Source organism: Myripristis murdjan, chromosome 4 (assembly GCF_902150065.1).
Source record: "Myripristis murdjan chromosome 4, fMyrMur1.1, whole genome shotgun sequence".
In the NCBI taxonomy this organism is placed as follows: Eukaryota; Metazoa; Chordata; class Actinopteri; order Holocentriformes; family Holocentridae; genus Myripristis; species Myripristis murdjan.
The window spans coordinates 3,746,118-3,768,375 of NC_043983.1; the positions used below are offsets into that span (position 1 = coordinate 3,746,118).

The following is a 22,258-nucleotide window of genomic DNA, read 5'->3' on the forward strand; positions in this document are numbered from 1 at the left end:
TCAATCTTGAAATACATAAAGTGGCAGAACAGATCGCAAAATTTATAGATAAGAAATGAAAAATCAAGGAAAATTCCTCTACAGTACAAATGGCTGCATTGTGTTCAATTAGTCAATCCAAAACAGTGCCTGAGTGCTTGTGTAAATTGAACCCCCTTGGGACTATTGTTAGCTCTATCCCAACAAAATAAAGAGAGGAAAGGGAGCCGTGTTAATCTTTTTTTCCAAATATCTGGAGTGCTGCAGACTGCTGGAGAGCTGGTGTGTTGTCAGTGCTGTGTGCATATAGGTGCTTTTCTGCACATCTTCCTGTAAGCGTATGTGTATTTTATAGCATATGCATGCTTATCTGCCCGTTTTTCTACTTCCAAAATGAGCTGAATGCTCTACTAATGAGCAACTAATCAAGGCAGACAACTCACTTTTTATAATCAGGCAAAAGTTCTCTGCTACTTCAAATATTTAACCACCCAAATATGATCTTTAGCAAAATCAAAAGTTAAGAAGAGAGCAGTACACATCCAAATGTTTCCAACAGACCCATCACGTACATTCAGTCACAACAAACATACATTAGTCAACAGACACTGAACAAAAGGCTTGCAGTCTAGCACACAAAAATCACATGCTACTGGATGGTGTTACCTTAAAGGTCGGCATGGAAATATTTCTATTACCAAGAGCAGGTAACACCAAGACCAGGTACAATAATAAGTGTGCCACAGCCTTAGGTGAGATCTGTGTTGGTATGTGAAACAGGTTTGTATGCAACAACTTTGCTGGGGCTAACTGACATGTTACACAAAACATGCCCAATGGCAACTGGCAATTACGTCCAGTTTCTCCTATACGTGTTGTTGTTCTGAGAGTCACGTTCATTTTAACACCCTTTGGCAGGTCTGGGCATTTCGCTAATGGAAATAAAGCTCACATTAGATTAATTAACATGTAAATATGACATTCAGTCAAAATTTATTATGGGCAGATTTTCTTCAACAGCAAACAATTTATGAACCTCATTAAAAAGGTCACATGAAATATAATCATAACAAGTAAGAACACACCAATTAGCTATGGTCAACAGTGAAACCAACAGTGAAAAAAGTGCAATACTCAAAGTTGTAACTATTTACCAAGGCTATTTCCCCTAATATTGTGCATGTTGTCAATTTTGAACTATTCGTCTCCATGCTGAATTTGTGTTGCATTTGATTTGTTGCATGGTTGATGAATCCATTCATTAATTTTCTGAAGCCCCTTAGGGTTTCTTTGTCTCATCCACACACATTGCATTTTTCACTTTCATATTATTCATATGCACACAAAAACTAATAAAAACAGCAGGATAATCGTATACCTCACTGAAAAAAAGTATTAGACATGAGGCTGTCAGCAGGGGATTTTGCTACACCTGTATGCATGCATAACTTTTGCATGTGTGTCTTATACATTTGAGTGTGAATGCCTTGCATGAGTCTGTATTTCTTCCAGGAGAGTTCAAGTTCAAGTTTATTTAGAGTCCCAAATCCTTATTTACATTCTCAAAGGGCTTTGAATTCCCACATGTTTATAACAAACAAAACAGGACAACACTCCTTGACTTAACCCTCACAACAGACAAGAAAAAACTCCCAAATCTCAACTAGCAGAAAAGCAGCTAGTAGAGAAAAGTAGATCTTCTAATTATGTTAGGAGTTGGACCTAAAGTCTCAACTATTTCCATCTCTACTTCAACATTCACTTTTGCAGCTGCGGATATTCCATTATTCACATTATTTTTTGCATCTCTGCCACTGGCCTGCCTGCAAAAACTGTACATATGGTATGAAGTATGCGTGGAGGTACACATTCTTTTTCTTTTTTTTTTTTTTATATATGAATACCAGTGGAGTAGGCATGTTTTTGTGCATATGCATTGTTTATGCATCTGGCCCCAGGGCTTTAAATTCTGGTCGGGTTGGGCCACCTTAGAGTTAGTCAGAGATGTCCTGCACATACATGGGCACGTGCACAAGCATATACAAGACAGCAGCTACTTTGAGCTGCAATTCAACAGTCCAGTTCCCACCCTCCCCTTGCAGTAGGAACAGTTTACTTGGCCTGAGGATGATTACTTAATCCCATACTATTCGATTATCATTCCCAATAGGTTTCATTTCACATTTGTTGGTCAATCAGCATCCAATCAGGGTTATTTAAACAACTCAATTTTTAATTCATGCACATCTAAAACAAAAGCGTGTCTACAGGGCCGGTGCGTTAGCATGGCTGAAAAGACAACCCTTTAAGCTGCCGCCTCCCAGTATTTTCCAACGCCAGGTCCATAACTAACAAAATCGACGAACTGCGCCTGCACATCGCATCCAACAAGTGTTTCCGTGACTGTTGCATTTTTCTGATATCAGAGACTCGGCTATTCAACTAGCAGGTTGCACGATGCTTTCTATTCTGCCCTGCACTGAAAGTACTGAGCCCTAATTTCGTTGCATTATCCTCATTCTGAGCCATAGTACATTTGAAAACCAAATCTTGAATTAAAACTGGATGAGACCTGAGCACATGCCCGAAACGACCACAGCAATCCCAAACTGCAGCTCTAACCCCGCAGCAGCAATATGCAGATGGTCAACTGTCTGTGACCACTCGTCTCCTCTGGAAAATAAAGTTCATCAAACAGGCATGATGTCAAAACCACCAGACTACAGGAGGTGGAGGATTGATGGATTCATAACAGAGTCTTCCCTGTGCAGAGAGTTTGAGCCGGGCCGCATTTCAAAATATTCCTTTCAATTTTCTTTCATCAGCCTCACTAAGCTCTGTGGCCGATCTTTTACATATCTGACAGCAGATCTACAGGGGTGTGGGTGTGTATGTGTGTGTGAATGTGTGTGTGTGTGTGTGTGTGTGTTTGTGGGTAAGGAATGTATGGCCAATGAAAATTAGAGAAAGAGTGATTCAGTGATAGAGGTGGGAAGTGAGAGTCCACTGAGGCAGTGGTCTTTAAAGCATCTGACAGCAGATCTACTCTGTGAGTGTGTGCGCGCGCGTGTGTGTGTGTGTGTGTCAAGTGGACTTTGATGAGAGCAGAGTTGCAGGGGGAATACAGTTAATTTCACAAACGGCTGCACAGAGAGAGGAGAAAGAGTTGGGAGAGACTGTGTGTGTTGGCAGTGGGAAGGTGGGGCATACACTGTTTACCATCCTGTAATTACCCTCACTAAACACACACACACACACACACACACACACACACACACACGGTAAAAAAATGTGAAAAATAATTCAATCTGAAAAGAATAAAGGGGCTGGTGAGCATCAAGAGTGAAGAATGAACATGAATGAGAAGAGAGAGCAAAGAGGGAAAGGGAAGACAAAGCGAAGGGAAAAACAAACCATTGTTAAAAAATGAAATGGATGGGGTGTGTCTCTGAGTACATCTGTCTTAGAAATAACAGGTAGGGATGGCGAGGGCAAATAAGAGGAGAAATCAGAAGGAAGAAAGGAATGAAGGAAGGAGACAACTTGTTCAGATATCACTTGCTTAATTCCATCTGTCCTGCAACACAAAAATAATCTTGTTAACTAATGAAGTGACATGAGTGTAGAAATGTAACTGAATAGAACTGGAATTGTATAGAGGACTGTACAGCTGCTAATGGGGCAATGGGCATTCATATTTGGGGGAGCTGGTTGTTTCTGACATTTCCATTGCAACAAAATAAGCATTAATGAAATTGTTATTCTATACCAAATGAGGCAACATGTCTTTAGAGGGGCCTGTGGATCTTATAAGAGGTGAGCCACAGCACTGTTAGCTGCTCAGGTAAGAGTGTCCACCAGATGGCACTACTAGGCACACATTAACTGGCTTTCCACTGTCACGGCAAACACAGGTGTGCTAGCTCTTGCCAAGGCCAGTTGCATTTCCATCGTCTCTTCCGGTCTTTGATGGTGCCTTGGTGGGGCTGCAGGGGCCAGTTTTCAGGTGCTCATGACCCATGGGCCAGTCAGGGCTAACCAAAGCCTAATACGGAGTTAAGGGTCATAGACGGAGAGACAGGTGCAGCTATACAGATGTCGGTGCAGCTGGTAAATACAGATGTCAATGCAGCAGCTCACTTTTGTCGCAGAAAAATAACAGAGAAAAGAAAAATGGAGAAAAAGCGGCAGTACTGGTGAAACAAGGACATTAGGGCTCTGCTCTGACAGTGTTTTCCGAAATGACGACATTATGCGATATGTAGTCAGAAAGCTGGCAGCAGTGGGGATTCAACACACAACAGGACAGATCAGCGAAACACTGAAAAAACTGATGTCTCAGTACAAGGCAGTTAAAGCATACAGCACACAAAGTGGCATCCAAAGGAAAAAAATTCCTGTGGTATATAGTTCTGCAGTAGTTACTTAGGCGTGCATGGACGGGATGTGTGACGTTTATACCAGCGCATGTGATGGGCGGGTTATGGGGCGAGACTGCAGGGGTATCGGCAGAACAGTGGAAACACCAATGGTTTTTGTTCTCACAACTGGTGCTATTAACACTGTCTGGGGTGAAGATAGCCCTAGCTTGCAGTGGCACGACAGTGGAAAGACGCTTATTGTTAAATGCCACACTTAACACCACAGCTGACAAATGCAGCAGCTCCACGGACTCACAGATACACACACAGCTTTAATATGTGTGAGGAAAAGAGAAAAATACCAAGATACTGACTGACAGCCGTCAGTTCCAAAAACATCTGTCAAAAACAGTTATTTTTTATTACACATTAAATATATTAATGCATAAGTTGATTAGTACAAGGCTTGGAAGAGAGAGAGAAAGAAACGGAAAGAAACAGAAAGGAGAGTAACAACAGCAAACGACCAATCACGTGAGATAAACATGTAGAGAAGTGAAAAACAAAAGAATACGTGCTATCACATCTCAGGTGTGCACAAGTTGTTCCTTTCCTTTGGTAATGATATAGAACAGAGAAAAGCAAGGGACTCTTAGCATTTGTGAGGCTAAAACCAGCTAAAACCATTTGATGATTGATTGATTAATTTTCTCTCGATCAACTAATCAACTAATGGTTTCAGCTCTATTGTTATGGATGGGTGCAGACCCTGCAAAAATCACATCTCATTTTACTAGCTTTTTTCCAGTTAAAATGGAAATGACAACAAATAGGCATCCCCAAGACGAACAACCATTGATCACTGCAGCCTTTAAGTCAGTAGGCATGGGCCGATGTGTCATTTTGGTGGTATGTGCTATTGCACAGATGTGAGTCCCTTACTACCCTAAATACATATGCACAAAATAAATATACATGAGAGAAAGTCTGGGTTACCTGAACATTTTTCACTGTGCTCCTTAATTTTTTCATTTAGAAACACATACACTCCTTGGGGGAAAAGTTAGCGTAAAGCCATGATGATGTTTTGAAAAGCTCAATAAAACAGTCAAATTTAAGTGAAACATAGTGAAACTGAAAGTGGCCGAAGAGTGGCTGCACTGCAACCTCTCAGACACTGCACTGCTTCCCTATACAGTAAGTATCCATTGTGGTTTTATGATGATGAGCTGATGGTAATAAATGCCAATGTTTTCTTTTTTGTGTCTTTTGAAGTAAGCATGAAATTTGACATTTTTTGGCTATTTTTTAGCATTTTTTCTGACATTGTGGAATCCCCACAGCTAATGGAAATAGACATTTTTGTGGCATTTTCATAATTTGCATTAAAAAAAAAATCAGTTGGCGGTTGAAAACAAGGCTTATGTGTGTGGGTGCAACACCCTCTCCCAGCCATCAACATGTAAGACTTCACATCCTTATTTGCACCACTGGTTGTGCACTACAGCTGCAACACACTGTGCACAATGCTGTTTTTACAAGGATACAAGGATACAAGAAAGTTTATTGGTCATTATACAACAGGTTGTATAATGTAATTAAAATGTGGTTCCCTTCTTTTTTTTTTATTTATTTTTATTTTTATTTGTAATGTTTTGGGAGGAGTTGTCATAATCTGTATTACTTTCTTGTATTACTACAGGGTTTATACAGGAATCCTCAAGTTGAATTTACTACCTTTTACTACCTTTTTTACTACCTTTCAAATATCTTTTACTACCAACACGGCATTGAGCAGCGGCGTTTCTGTTTTTTTTTTTTTTTGGGGGGGGGGGGGGGCATTTTTGTTATTGGGGGGGACAACAAACAGCAAAATTTCTAAGAGTAATTGTTGGGGGGGACATGAAAAAATTGCTGTCTGGCACAACTGTACCTCCCTCTTTCTCTGTTGCGCTCCTTTGAAACTTGCCGTACAGCGCTGAGCGCTCAGCATGTTGCTCACTGTTCTATTTCCACTACAGTCTGTCAAAGTAGCTTTACAAGAACTAGAAACTCAAAATAAGCTCTAAAACTAGAGGAAATACCTTGAATAATCCAACTACATCAAACTATTCTTCAAAAAACATATTTATTGTAGTGTCAACAAAAAACAAAGCAAGATGTGGCATCAAATAGTGACATACAGTATATGTTTGAGCTGTACACTGTCCCTTTTAGATTAAATAAGAAAATGAAATGAAACGATGCCACAAAATAAAGCAATTTAAAATGCAAAAAAAAAAAAAAAAATAGATATAGCTAGAGACAAATTCAAAATATCAGTAAAATATGAACTATTTCTGACATTAATATCCTGACAGACTTTCTGAAAGAATAAAAGGCTCAGTATTTGCTCCTCCTGTGGTCTGTCCTCTCTCTCCCTCACTGTCCTGCACTCGCTTCAGCTTGGAAACAATCATTAGCTATTAGCTTAAACAGTGAGCTGAAAGAGGCAGGTTTTGGACCAAGCAGGGAAAAATATCGCTTCTAATGTTACAGCCTTGTGCTTGGTGAACAAGTGGTGTGATAAATGACTCACTGGCTTTCACTTGAGGAGGTTTTCTTGCTAGGTCTCATCAGGCTGCTGCCTCTCAGGCTGACGGACGGACTGAAAGTTACCGAGCTGCCACTCTGCCAGCAGCAGGATGCGGACCAAACCACTTTGAGGCATGGGGGAGGTCATAACTTTTTAACACTTAAAAACACACTGTTTTACATTTATAATTAGCACCGCTTGCATTGTACTCTCATTGAATATTATTATATTACTGAAAATTATTTATTAGTGTTAACAATGTTTTTTTTGGGGGGACAACTTTATGGATGGAGGGGTCTTGTACCCCCTGACCCCCCCGGGATTTCCGCCTATGTGCCACAGCATCACAGCTTTGCTCGGATCAAACTCATTGATGTCTGTGGAGCAGAGCTGGACCATCAGGACATCTGACAGTGTGTCCCAGTGCGTTGCGTGTCGTCCTTCTGAGCTGGCTAGGCTAACCCTGGGCTAACCTCACAACATGTCACGCGATGCACAACAAACAGATCACTAGCGCTAGCCGACAGGCTACGGGGAGCTACTGAAGTGCGACACACAAACATCAGCGGTCAAGCGCTAACGTTAGCTACCGTATGAATTTAAAGCCACCTCTTGCATAATTTATTGCATGACTTGGTGCAAATATTTACCCGCCCCGTGGCAGGTCGACCTCCAAAATTAACTCGCCAAGGGAATATTTTAGGCGCATTTGGCGAGTGGCAACCGCTAGTTTACTTTACAGCACTGCTCAGAGCTGTGAAAACTCACATTTTCCCATCTCGACAAGTGGCTTGCTCACACTAACGTTTAGAGACCCAGCATGAGCGCAACATGCGTTAGGTGAACCAATCGCGTACACGCTACGGGGTGGCAAATGCAGGCAGGATCACTGATTGGCTATCAACGCCGACACAGGTCCTGGTGTCCCCCTCGCACATATTTTTCGTTTTAATATTTCTTTAATTAAATGAACTGTAAAGAAAAAAAATCAGCATCAATGGAAAAGTCATAATATATTGAAGGGATGATGAAAAAAAATACTACCAATTAAAATTGTGTTAGTTACCTTTTACTACCTTTTAAGGGCCTTAATTTGGGCTCCTTTTATTTACTACCTTTTACTACCTTTTACAACCCCGCGGATACCCTGTACTAACAAATTTATAAGGGTACTTTCTGTAACATTTCACTAATTTCTTGTTCATTCTGGGGCCATTTTTTACTAATTTGGTTGACACCTTTTTCCCCATGTTTTTGAACAATATCAAATGAATTTGCCCAAGTTTCAGCAGCTTAAATGTCATAAACAGAAGGTGACTGACCAGGATTTGGACTGTCCAAAGTGCAGGTAGTTGATGCTGTAGAGGTCCATGTCTTCAGTGTGCCAGGCAAACGTGGTCTTCCACATGCCAAAGTAAAGGTAGGGAGTGTTGACGCCCTCAATGACAATGCCGCACTCCTGCTCCACCATGTCCAGCAGGGTGTTCAGATGGCCAATGTTCCACTCCTCAATGTCCTAAACGGGATCACATATATTATTATTATCAATATCTTTACTACTACTATGATGGTAATAACCTGTCTCTTTTCTTCACTTTAGTTGATGCCTTTTCATTTTACAGTATACCAACTAACATGGCCAGAGAATGAAAGAGTTGGTAAATATAACCAATACTGAGTATTTTACTTTTCGACATGTCAGAGTGTCTGGGTTCCAACTAAACTCCCCCTAAAAGTCTGACCATGACCTAAAAATGTTCTTCAATTTTCCTTTGTTCCCTATAGAGCTCCCTAATGTTTCCTGATATCCCCAGATACTAAATCAAATTCCCTGCTTTTCCCTCTTGACTAAACCTCCAAAAAACACCATGATATTCAAGAAATTTCACAGGTAGTGGAAACATTAGAAGAACACAAAGGAAAAACAAGAGGAAGACCAATAGTAACAACAAGGCTATTTTTAGTCTAAGCACCCTCAGGCAATACACCAGCTACTGTGAGCAGTGGATCAAAACTGGTAACAAAAAAACATTTTTCTTGACTGCTGTAGTTACATGTAAACTGAATGCCAATTATTTCCCTTATCTACTATTCAGTGTTTTTTTTTTTTTATTTTCATCAGGTGTACTTCTACTTCTTTACCAGGAGATGGTGCTGTGGGCACGAGAAAATGTCTGTCATCTATGGAATTATTGATCAGGTCCTGATTTTTTTTCACTGGTCTGGGTGTTAAGAAAAAAACTATTGGTGCTGTTGCCATTTTTGGTATGGTATCAAATTTAATTATAAAAAGGATCAGTCACCAGTGTTAATCATTCCCTGGATATTCAATATCATGCCTCTGAAAGTGAGAAAATGGTGGACTTTCAATATGCAGGGTGGTTCTTACCGCGTCATAGATGGAGCCACTAACGTCTGCACCATAGATGGGCGACACGAATGTCAAATTCTTCCAGTACTTCCTCTCCAGGTCATCAAAGTCCTTGTGGCGGGGCGTGCAGTACCTGAAAACAATATACAACCAGTTACATGATCAAGAGATAGGGTGCAACTCGAAACTAGCAGGAAACTAACCATGATATAAATGGCCTTTGTGTGCATGTGCTGTATTGTTACAACATTATTTACTGATATGTCCTTACACCAATGTCCATGAGAAAAAAATCCTAATCATAAAATAAAAAAATAAAAAAAATAAAAAATTAGCATATTAATTGCCCTTAAAACAGTATACAATTAGCAACACATAAAATGCCGCCCTGAAGACAACTTACTTCTTGCTATTAGCCAGTTTGCGGTACTCGCCAACTGTCATGGATTTCTTCTGGATGTTGTACTGGGTGAACAGACCCGACTGGCCCGTTACCACCTGCATGATGGGAGCTGGAATCACCATGTCCTCAATGGTGTCATATGACCGCCGTGGCTTCCAGCCCTTTGGGGGAATAACCTAGTGAAAAAAAAAAAAAAAAAAAAAAAAAAACACAGAGTATATACAGTACATGTATTTTCTCTCCACTATTTTAGCATTTACATTTTGATGTTTGCAGCTGCAACTTGTGTCAGGGCAGACCCCGTGTCCTGTAGGAAAAGGCACATTACATGTGAAGGTGAAATAACAATCATAACATAACGGGGTGTTTCTTATTGCTAGAAATGGTTTGCTTGTCATGTTTACTGACTTTGCACAGTCAGCTGATCTTGAGAGTTCATTATTTGACGAAGTCTCAAGACAACCGGACCAAACAGTGTCCTCTGATAAACTAAAGGCGGGCTTAGGTGAAGACAAAGCTGCAGTGGACATCTGAACTGGAAGGCAGAAACAGGACATCAACATAGATTTCGCTATGTATTTTTATAAAGCCCTGGTGCTGCTGCCACTTTGCTGAGGCTGACCTCAGCAGATTCTGCCTAGAATCTGTTTTGTGGAGTGAACAATGGAAACAAAATCAGAGCATGGCTGTTGGCAATGCTGACAATATATAAAAAATGGATCTTCAGTTATAAGCAACTATCAAAATTGTCCTAGGTTTTATTCACGAATAAGTAAACTCTTCAAGAAACAACCTGAATATACTGAAAATGTAGAAGTCTGTATGTATGAGTGTTGCGGGGATAAAAGGCAAGGCTGACAGTAAGAGCAAAACAAAGAAGAAAAAGAAAGAAAGTCAATGTTTTTTGGGAACACTGTGTGCTACAGGAGAAAAGCTGACATGCAGCACCTGGATGAGCCAAGATGGACTAATTATTTACAAGTACAACAGGAAACTTTGCTATCTGTAGGCCGCAGTAACTGATGAATCCTCTGTCATGAGCCACTTTTATGGGCAAAACTAGATTTTTTATCAACTCCAGGGTCAAATGATGGTTAGTTACCTGCTCTGGTAGCTTTTAACTTAAGCTTTTAACTTGGCAATCTTTTCTTTCAAAGCTACACTTTACCAGTGTTGGGCTGGTGGTTGATGTGAATTTGCTTTTGTTTGTATGTGAGTCTTTAATCTATTCTCAATTCTTCTATAGGGGGGTGCAAGACCCAGCCAAACTTTAAAAGCATGGACCTGGGGTCCGTTTCACGAAGCAGGTTCAACAAACTCTGAGTCTTACCCCGAACTCTGAGTGGATCTACTCTGAGATAGGAAACTCTGAGTTTTCGGTTCCAGAACAGCTGGTTTGAGTTAGTTTGATCAACTTGGAGTAGTTTCACCTGGAGTTAAGCGCGTGCACCACAGCTGTAAAAAGACAGCGTCAATGAAGCCCCGATTTGACGAGTTACCATGGCAACAGGGAAGCGTCGGGCTGCGTTTTTCACCCCAGTTGAATTGGAAATCTTAATGCATTCATACAGCGAGTCTGAACATGTTTTTTTTTTTGTTTTTTTTTAAAGTGCAACACCGCTGCAGCGGCAAAGGAGAGGGAGACGGCGTGGGAGAACACTGCTGCTCGGGTCAGTGCGTAAGCTTAAATGTAGTCCGTTGCAATCACAATAATATTACAGGGGAAAACTGCTTGAATGGTAGCCTATTAATTTATTTCATTTAGGTGTAATCCCGCAGGGGAGAAGCACACTTGGCAGCAGTTTAAGATGAAATATAAAAACATTGTTCAAACAGGTAAGACCTCAGCATAAACATCTATGCGCAGTGTTATAACCATCTCCCGATGAATATTTAATTCTCTGCGCAGTAACACTGCACCTTCATCCACGGGATCGTTGTCGAAAGGACATGCCATGTTCGTGAAAAAAAAGTCGCCACCTAACTACTAATGGCCTACTGACTGTTTTTTTTTTTAATTTTTTTTTTTTTTTTTTAAATTAACAGACGGCAGAACTAATATGCCACGCCAAAACTCGCCTGCTGACTGAATGAATGAGGAAGTTAAATACCGTGTGTGGCTGAAAGAGGGCGGACACAGAGAGAAACTCGAGGTTTCATGAGAAAAACCTGGTCCCGACCAGGTTCGTTTCATGGAGTCTGTTACTGTGGTAACTGACCGAGAGCTTAAGTTACCTCCCTCTGTGAAACAGGCTAGAGTTACCCTCTTTCTCTGCTTTGAGTTCCCTCCCTTTGCGAAACGGAAAACTCAGAGTTTCCCTCATTTCAGGGTTAACAGACTCAGAGTTTTCAGTAAACCTGCTTTGTGAAACGGACCCCAGGTGGCTAGTGTTGGTGAACACATATGTATAGTAAATACAGGCTCAAAGTAAGTCGTGTTATCATATCCCTGGGGCCTAACAAACATATGTGGTTGTTGTTCCAAATCAAACATGCTAACCCTAAACCACGTGAATAGGAAACCAACCAGAATTTCTACATAGACAAACTGGAGGGTTTAGTATGTAACTGAGTGCAGCCACTAAACAACTAAATCTAAACAATCAAGAGGAGTGATGCATTACAACCAGCCATCACAACCAGTGCCCGACATTACACCACTATACTGGAGAAGGTCAGCGTGTCAGCTGTCAAAGAGCTCTGCACTGTTGTCAAATGATGAGAAACATTATGTAGCTTATATAATTTGTAATGTAATGCCAACCACTGCAGAGTTCCACCAGTGCATACTTCTTGGGTTCCTATTTCACGTAGCACACAGTACACTTTGAGGCTTAAAATCCCCATCCCCTCAACTTGAACTAAAAAAAAGGATCAAAATGAATCTCCAAATTAAACCAAGCATCTTTTTCTGCATCGTCTTCTGTAATAAAGGTTTCATATTGGCATGCTGATACTTGTATAATGTATCTGTGATCAGCCAATATCAGCCGATAATTGGCCAACCAATATATCAGTCGGGCTATAAATACAATAGAGCTCAGTTCATTCATATGAGCTGTGTCTGTGCAACAGTGTGTTTTTTTGCAGAAGAAAACAGTGGGTACTGTTTCACAGGCTGTGATGTCAGTAAAAAATACTGCATACATTTGTGTGCATGTGTGTGGTCATCACCTTTGCCAAGCCAGCCCGGTGAGCTCCTTGAGTCTCCATGTAGGCGATGTATTTGCCGAAGTTTTTAAACTCCTCCATAGTGGGGTGAAAGGTCATGATCTTGCAGCTAGGGTTCTTGGTGGAAGCTGGAGGCGGAGGCGGTGGCGGAGCCGCTGGTGGTAGCTCAGAGGCTGGAGCAACACCTGGGGCTGACTGAAGGTCTGCAGGCTGAGTTGGGTTGGGATCTGGAGCAACATCGGATCCTGGGGTCGACACTGTGTTGGGAGCTTCAGGTGCCTCTGGCTCCGGGGCGGCAGCCTGATCCTGGGTTGCATTGGGGCTCAGAGCAAGAGGTGGAAGTGGTGTCAGTTCAGGGTCAGGGGGCACAGCTAGGGGGGGATTAGGAGCCGGCACCGTGTCCATAGGTGTGTCTGTAGCCATGAGGGAGTCCTGTTATAGTCACAGGTAACCTGGAGGCAAGAGGAGAAGCTATAAGGACCAAGTCACACCATTCAGCTTTTTATCAAATTGCCAGTGCCTTCTGAAAAACAAACACAAATCTGAAAAAGCTGCAAGGAGGACAAAAACATAACCACTCTGGGAAGACTTGGCACCTGGAAACGTATGCCAAGTTAGCACTTGATGATTGTTAAAGCTGTCAGATCGCTGTAGTGTTCACACTACACAACTAGCTTATCTTGACTGGGGAATCTCTAGTCATCATGGTCTGAACACCACATGACTGAGCAGCAACAGAGGGTCACACATTACAAGATCTTTCACCAGTAGGAATCCATGACCAGTCTCTCTGCTCTCCAAACACAGGCAATAAATTGTCTGATATGCAGAGAAAGTTGGAGGAAACTAAATATTTTTGCAATGAAAATGCAGGTAGCTGCCAGCTCGTATTGTGGTTCAGCAACAAGGTTACAAATACTGAAAAGTTTGTATGTATGCCAGTGTCAGGTAGAAACTGTATTATTGTGTCAGACAGGTGTATGATAAGACACACAGGTGGGGTGTGTGCATTTTTGTGTGTGTGTGAGTGTGTGTGTGTGTGAGAGAGGGAGAGAGAGGAAGCAATAGATGGGTTCAGGGAGCAGGAGCAGAGGAGCTCCAGGTCTTGCGCTCTCAATGGCTGTAGCTCATTGTGGACGGATCCAGATATTTAGCCGGCTAGTGATCTGGGATGTGGCAGTGATGGGTTGGAAAGCCACCTGGCTCGCGTCTCTCCACATTTCACACATTTTGATTTACAAGCACCAAGTAAACACTCTGGTCTGGTGTTTTTGTCGGTAAGCTCCAAAAACCAGGCCTTAAATTGTGTAATGTGAACCAGGTATTATAAAGTTGAGTGGAGAACTTTCTTTAGACAGGCCAAATTTTTCAAAACAGGTGGCTCTGTTGTGAGTTCAATTTGGGATCAAAATTAATTGAGATGATGACTACAGGTGTGTTAATTAAGTAATTGTGAAAAGTAACAATTGTTGTATTCCATTCAATATTCCCGGTGTGCCAATACAGTCTTGTCTTGATAACTGGGAAACATGTGGGGGGGGGGGGGTAGATCACGCGCTTGTGTTTTTCGCGCTAGGCGATTCATACATTCCACCTGCTGCCTAGCCTACCGCGGATGTGTTGCGGCTGAAAGTCATCCTCTCAGTGTTCAAGCAGAAACTATTCGCTGCAGTGATTGGTTAATTCCGTTGTCAGTATTTCATGACGTATGGCCCAGTGCTGGCCCAGTGCCCGCCTAACTCCCTCCGGACAATCCAAGCTAGCATCAACAACAGATTCCTAAAGGAGCCGCAGATTGAATATGTCGATGTGCGTTTTTTCCCCTTTCCTCGTTCATTTGATCTAGGCGGTCGGTGAAAACGTCTAGGCGGTGTGCCTAAGAAATTATAAGGCAGGGAAAACCCTATCATGTAGTTTTAATGTGCTCAGTTCATCATCTAATACTGCAAACAATAAGGAGAACGCTCTCGGAATGAGATGGTGATTTGCACACACAAGGTAAACGGGAGGTAACAAATTTGAGCAATAGATAACAGAGGTGCAAGCAAGTGACTGAAGAGGCAGTAATGTTACACAGACAGTCACTCAGCTTAGCTTAGCTGTTTAGCCCTAATTACACTGAGGCTCAGTGTTCAGAAGCAACACACATGGCACTCGTACAGGACCTCTGAACCAACTAGTGACCCAACCATTTTGCTGAATGGAACTAAATGAACCCTAATTCCTACCACTATGGTGCTCTGTGTTTCACTGAGGGTGGGGCTTAGCCCCTCCACACATACACACACACACATACACACACACACACACACACACACACACACACACACACACACACACACACACACACACACACACAGAGCAGGCAACACACACAGTCCTAGCGAAGCAGAGGAGAGACAGATGAAGTGAAGATAACATTACTCAAGCTGACAAGTCATTATATTCGTGTAAGTGAAATAAAAGCTTTCCAACAAGAGATATTTATTAATGTAATCCATCTAAAATCAAAGATGATCAGATGTCGACCCCACTTTTCCCTTTGTATCAAAAAGCAAAAAGGTTGTAGTATGAAGTATTTGAGTTAATTTGCCTTACTTGACGTTAAGCATCCTGTAATTGACTCTCCACACAATGCAATGTCAATACTGAAATGTTATATTGTTCAGCCCTAGTTGAAATGCTACTGAAATTTTGGGATGTACAAAACCACTGCTCTGAGTTGGGAAGGGACAATATCCTTATCTAAGGAATAATTAATTAATAGAGATATTGGGTTCACATAGGGATGGGTGATGAGGGCAAAAACAATGTATCAAATCCAAGCATCAGATCTTTGACTGAATACTTTGATATTGTGATGACATTGTAGGACTCTTCATGCTGTCATTAGTAACGTGGATATAATAACCAAGCAGTTAGAGGCAAATAATAAATCAGTCAAGAAATTTAGAAAATTACATCCATTTACTGTAAAGCAGCCTTTAAAACCAGGAAAAGACAAGCTTATGCCATGTCACCAGATATCACAATATTATGATATCCAAAATCACAGAAGATAGTCATATCACACTCATATCACAATATAATAATGTAGGTGATATAATACATATATCACCCATTCAATACAACCATCATGATGTACTATATAAAAGCTTTAAGACAAAGTATAACTAAAAATATGAATAATAATATCTAAGCCACGACTACTTCTAGCAATGGCACTAGTTTGTTAATATGCTAGTACTTAAAGCAGATTAAAATGTAGCTAAATCTTGATTCATTTATCTGTCCCACTATGCATCCTGTCACATTTTTGCATTGTGATAAAGAGAACTTTGGTATATTGTCGCATCCTTACAGCGACAACATCTAAACTATATCCATCTGCCCTCTACTAGGGGTGGGCAAAATATATTGTCTACGATAATATCTTAATTGTTGTTTTAACAATGTGTGAAATGACAAACTAGAGTATGGCACTCGTTTTGCAATAATCTAACAAAACATGCCTTCAGAGTCCGCACATTCACTGCATATCAAGCCATGTAGGACGGACTACTGCACATGTGCAGAGAACACATGCAGTGTCCATGCATCACAACAAGCTAAGCTAGTGTAGCTGCATGCATGGCTGAAGTTAAAAATGACTTAACAAACAGCACCAGGAAACACAACACTAACCCCACCGACCTCGGAATCAACGTTGTTAGATTTAGCTGCTAGACGTTGATCAACCTGACTCACATGGAGGTTGTTCAAAAAGACAGATGTTGTTCAAAAGACACCAATCTGCAGACTATGTTGGAAAGCGGCTGCCATTAAAGACAGCTCCACAACTAACCACCGCACAGAATATGAAGAATATGAAAAGCTTCAGGTGTCAGTGGTCGACCACAACCAACTACAGTCATTCTGCAAAAGAGTGCCTTACAACGATAAGGGCAACAGATGGCAAGAAATAACAAACACAGTCACTAATTACATTGCAGATGATATGGTGCCAATTCAAGCTGCCAAGAGAGACGGTTTCAAACAACTTTTGACTACTTTGGACACCCTGCCTAGCCGGAAAAGATTCAATCATACAGCTCTACCTAAATTCTATGATTCATGTCACCAAACTCTGGAGCATAAACTGCCAATTGTGTCAGATTTTGCCACAAGAGATTTGATAATACCATTAACAGCATCTAATATACCATTAACAAGAGCATCCTAGTACAATACAAATACATTTTCAAGTTGTTGTTTTTTTAAACACGTTTTTGAGGGATGCAAAATATCAATTATCGTTATCTGCAAAATCCCCAAAAATATCGAATATATTATTTTTTGTCAATATCGCACACCCCTACCCTCTACACCTAGGTTTTTGAAACTTTAAGACTAAGCAGGGTCATTCCATGTCATTTCAACAAATTTTCAGGACATCCCACGCACTTGGGTCTCAAAAAATTCTGAAAGTTTCACCAGTTGTCCCTTATTATTCCAATAGGCACACTGTAAAATTTTAGTTCGCTTGGATGGATACTTTTTGAGATATGGCCAATTTAGTGAGGGGGTTATGTGCCAGTTTTGGCGCGATTTTCGCACGTCCTTATTTTTCCGCCATTTTCAGGAGTCAACATCTCAAGAACTACACCACATAGGAAACTGAAATTTGGTACGATAATACACCTCCACCTACTCTCTGAGAATATACAAAAAGATCTGCCATACATCATAATTGGTAGGCATGTCAGCCCCTCAAAAATAGAAAAACGATTACTCAGGTTTCGTGGTCGACCATGTTTGGGCCTTCAGAAAACAACTTTGTATATGCCCCGGCCTCTTGATTTTTTCAGAGCTTTGAGATACATACGTGGACTGTTCAGAGCATTAATGGTTAGTCAGATATAGGCCTATGCATTGGTTTCTGGATGGCAGCCTCTCCAAATCCAAAAAAAAAAAAAAAAAGTTTTTGTGTCAGATTTTCATTGGCCCATAACTGCATGTCGGAATGTATGAAAAAAATCTGATCTCTGTTTTAATTTAAAGTTTAAAGCTTACTCTTCCTTGGGATATAAACCATTTTTTCTTTATGCAAGTTCTTCATTTTTATTTTTGATCCCAGATATGGGGCTATTTCACCAATTGCGAATATTGAAATTCCTCAATTTTAGACCATTGTAGCTTGCTTCTGTGTCTTATATTCATTTATTGTTTATTATTTGTTCATTATTAACCTAAAATATAATGACCATTGCATCAGAAATGCATTTATTTGTCACAACATCAACATTTTCATGAACTTTTTACCAAATCTCTTAAGCTGCACATTCATACAGTTCGGGTTTTTGCTTCCAAATGGCTATTTCCACAGTAAAGTACCCATTCTGAATTTCACCATACATAAAATATGCATAAAATTGACTACTTTACAAATTGAAACCATTTTAGTGTCATTATCTTCAAAATTGAAAAAAATCATAAAATGGCACACAATGGCACTTTCCAGGTAAAGGCACAGACACACCAAACCTACATCAAAGAACTGGCCGCAACATAGGCTGACTGTTGTATCATGCCACGCCGCCTGGCCAGCTCCACCACCGATTCAACATGCTCCATCAGCCGAAAAGCTGCCGACTAGCACCAACGTGCGCTGCAGGACACAATGCAAAAACTAGGGCCACATACACTCACCGACGGCCAAATATTGTCCAACGGCTGACCATCAGACACTTAGCCTCACAAAGGAGCGATCAAACTGGTCTGTCAATGGCGAGACCTAAAGCTTATACCTGTGATTCCTTTTGTGATGCATCCATCTGACAAACCAACGAACTAGAATTCAACTTTTTCACAAACTTAAAAGTAGGGCTGGGCGATATGGACAAAATCAAATATCACAATATCCCTGACTTAACACCCAGATATCAATATTGTGATGATAGGGATGAATACACATGCTTCCGCAAAATTTACACAGTAATATTTTTCATTGACAATCATTAATATGTGAATATGATGGCTAGTACTGTAGATAGAGACAAAAAAAACAGAATGTCTAAAAAAAAAGCCTACTAGGTTCAGAAAACTGCATCCCTTTACTGTAATGCAGCCTTTCAAATAGAGATCGATCGGCCTGTGCTCGGAATCAGACGATTTTTTGCCCGACTGGCCACAACCAGTGGTTGGCCAGTCAGCCTCTGTATAGCCAATTGCGTGCTGGTAACATTTACACTGCGTTCACATGGAATCCACAAATATTACTGTCCTGCTCTCATCCACGTGAATGACATCTGGGTTAAAAAAATATTTGTATGCTCTGAATTCTAGTTCTTAAAAAGAAAAACAGAATTGGCCAAAAATAGGAATCAGCAAGTCAGACTTGAAAAAAATCAGATATCGGAATAGGCCAAAAAAAAAAAAAAAAAAATTTGACGCATCTCTACTTTAAAACCAGCAATCATACCATATCATGATATTAAAATATCCAAAATTCCAGATGATAACTAGTCATATATCACAATATCGATATAATACTAATGTAATGGTTCAACATACCCACGGTTTGGTTTGTACTACTGTTTTTGGGTCACGTTACAGTTTGGTTTGGTTTGTACATTAGGGGGAAAAAACACTACCAGATAGATAACAACATGAAATTAACAAATATTCTTTCAAAGGCAAAAGTGCTGCTCAGACTATTTAAAACAAACACAAAATACTCGATGAATTCATCAGCTCAGTGTGTGGCTGTATGGCTCTCATACAGTGGATGTGTTTGTAACCTTGCAGTTCTTGTTCAAAACAGAATGAACACTCAGGATCAGGTAGCTCTTAGTTGTACTGGAGGTCCAACCATCCCTGCTGAGAAATTTGTAGTACTATCTCATATATACACACACACACACACACACACACATATAAGGTTGTTTTTTACAGTTTGGCTTTGCACCGCGTCCCTATCATTTAGAAAGTATTCTGACTTGAGCTGCAACTAATGATTATTTTCATTATCAACTTATCTGCCATTTTTTTTTTTTTTTTTATTAATCTGTTAACTGGTTAGTGCATAAAATTGTGAAAAATGTTCATCACAATTTCTCACAGACCAAAGTGCTGTCATCAAATATGTCCTAACCAACAGTCCACAACCCAAAGGCATTTAGTTTACTGTCGTGGAGGACTTATGACACCAGAAAATATTCACATTTGAGAAGATGGAATGAGTGAATTTGAACATCTTCTTCTTAAAAATTACTCAAGAATGATTAATCACTAATCAAAATAGTTGGTGATTAATTTAATAGCTGGCAACTAATCCATGATTCGACTGCTCAGTGCAGCTGTAAGTTTGACAGTGGCAATCAGGGGCATTCAGGTTCCTACTGTATTCTAAAATTTAAACTGGCTTACAAAATAAAGTGGCAGGTGAAATTTGAGTTAGACAGCCACTATGGTAAATACAAATTTACTTTCTGCATAGAGCGTGGTCCACAGCCTTCAAGCAGTACCAACAGTACATGAAAATGTACGGTTTATAAATTACACAGGGATATGCAAAAGAGGCGAGCTTGGAAACATACAACATTTGCATGCAGAACAACCAACCTCCACTGCAAAAAAAAAAAAAAAAGAAAAAGAAAAACAAGAAGACTTGCCAGCATTTAGCTTACAAACTGTAATTACAAAAAACAGATGTGATAACTTCATGTTGAGATTCCTTGACAAAATGTTACACATGCACCGTAAGAGGTGTGACACAACCTGCAATCCACTTCTTGGTGACTCAAATAATACGGTGGCGTCAAAAGGAAATAGTTTTAAATGGACTCGAGGCAACAGCTTACATTCTTAGGTATGAAATCTTGAGAATGCTTTATTTGGGATTTTAACTCATGTGTACTCGGACAGGAGTCCAGTGGTTCCCCAGCTCCTGGGCGGATGGAGGGCCACATGACCCCCAGCTGTCTAACAACAACAAAAAGGGGCCTACACAGACCCCTTTAACTGTCGGACTTGGGACTCGCTTTAATAATGCAATGTAGCATGCTGCCTGTCTTGTTCGCCGATGAGCAACCGAAACTCAGACGCTGCATTTGTCTTCTGGACAGTTAATTCACCTCTCTGGCGGAAGTAGACAACCCTGCTCGATTTATGAGAAGCGGAGTGCTACACATACTGTGGCTACAGAGAACCGAAAGCGGTGCACAACTGACGTTAGCCTGTTAGTTATCCAAACCGCCACCCGGCAACAAAGCGGAGATGAGCCACTTTCAAAATGAATACATGTCCACACTGGCATACAAATGCTCCGGTAATAAATAAATACGAGCAAGCCCCCCTACAAAAAATCAACATTCAGAGCTGTGCTGCACCGTGTCATAATATTCTTAGCTAGCGCTAGTAGCGTAGCTCACTAGCAACAGCTAACGTTGCCCCATAGCTGCATAAAAGTCAACAAAACCCCACGACGACCGACATCATACAGCCTAATAAAGCCAAACTGCATCCTTCACAATTACATATGACAAAATTAGATTGGTAAATGTTACCTCCTGGTGTGAATTATCGTCCTCTCCCTGTCTTCTTCGATCAATTTTGGCTTCGTTTTGTAAAAATCCACTCGATCGATTATCTTTTTGCATTAGCTAGCTAGGGTCGCTCGGCCTCACGCCCACTTCAGAAATGACGTGTTGTGATTGGCTGAATGATGTCCCTCGTACTGACGATCCTAAGATACGTATTGGTGTATTCGCTTTATAGACCGAGAAATCAACCAATAACCAAGCTACAGACTACTGCGCGTGTACCCGGTGCTCGTATCAAATCAGTGTGCACGCCGCGCACGTACACATTCGGTGCCTCCTCAGAAGCTTGTATTAATCTGGATCTTGAGAAAAATGAAAGGATGGTCAGGTGGCAAACTAAGTGATTTTGACAAGCCTCTTTCTTGCTCTCTATATCGAAGTTTAGTGTCGCTCTGGACCAGTGAACACAATATTCACACCCAGCACCTTGCAATAAAACCCGCAGTGGGTTCATTCCTAAAATGTTCAAAGGATAAAAATCTTTACAAGATTTAGAAATTTGAGTGTGATTTTGTACAGATGGTGGATGGCTCCTTTTGGGAAAAAAAACCCAAAATTGTATTCATAAACAAGGCACTGTGAATTGACTTCCTAAACTGAACAAATGCTCAGTAAGTATTTATGCTAGTGAGCAGAGTATTGTTTTGCAGGGTATTGTATGGACATTGTGGAAACTGAAGGTCTTGATGAAGGACACTTGCTTATTTCATGCGATGCTTGGCTTTCTGATGGAGACATCTCCCAGCACTGATCATGTGTGTAATCACCAGGCAGCCCCTTCAGCTGCAGTTGAACACAAAGACTCAGGAACAGTAG

The 22,258-nt window shown here is 40.8% G+C and overlaps 1 protein-coding gene across 2 annotated transcripts in view; it reads right to left on the reverse strand.

Moving 5' to 3' along the window:
• The window catches only part of kdm4b (lysine (K)-specific demethylase 4B), an 82,661-nt gene extending 61,120 nt beyond the window's left edge, over window positions 1–21,541 (reverse strand). For both annotated transcript variants that reach the window (XM_030049323.1, XM_030049324.1), the window contains exons 1-5: window positions 21,407–21,541; window positions 12,864–13,312; window positions 9,690–9,865; window positions 9,305–9,419; window positions 8,238–8,431 (exon numbers count right to left, since the gene is read on the reverse strand). In XM_030049323.1, the coding sequence (XP_029905183.1) occupies window positions 8,238–8,431; window positions 9,305–9,419; window positions 9,690–9,865; window positions 12,864–13,283 (905 nt within the window). In that variant the 5' untranslated portion in view covers window positions 13,284–13,312; window positions 21,407–21,541. The remainder of the gene's footprint in view (window positions 1–8,237; window positions 8,432–9,304; window positions 9,420–9,689; window positions 9,866–12,863; window positions 13,313–21,406) is intronic.
• Between the last annotated feature and the right edge of the window lie 717 nt (window positions 21,542–22,258).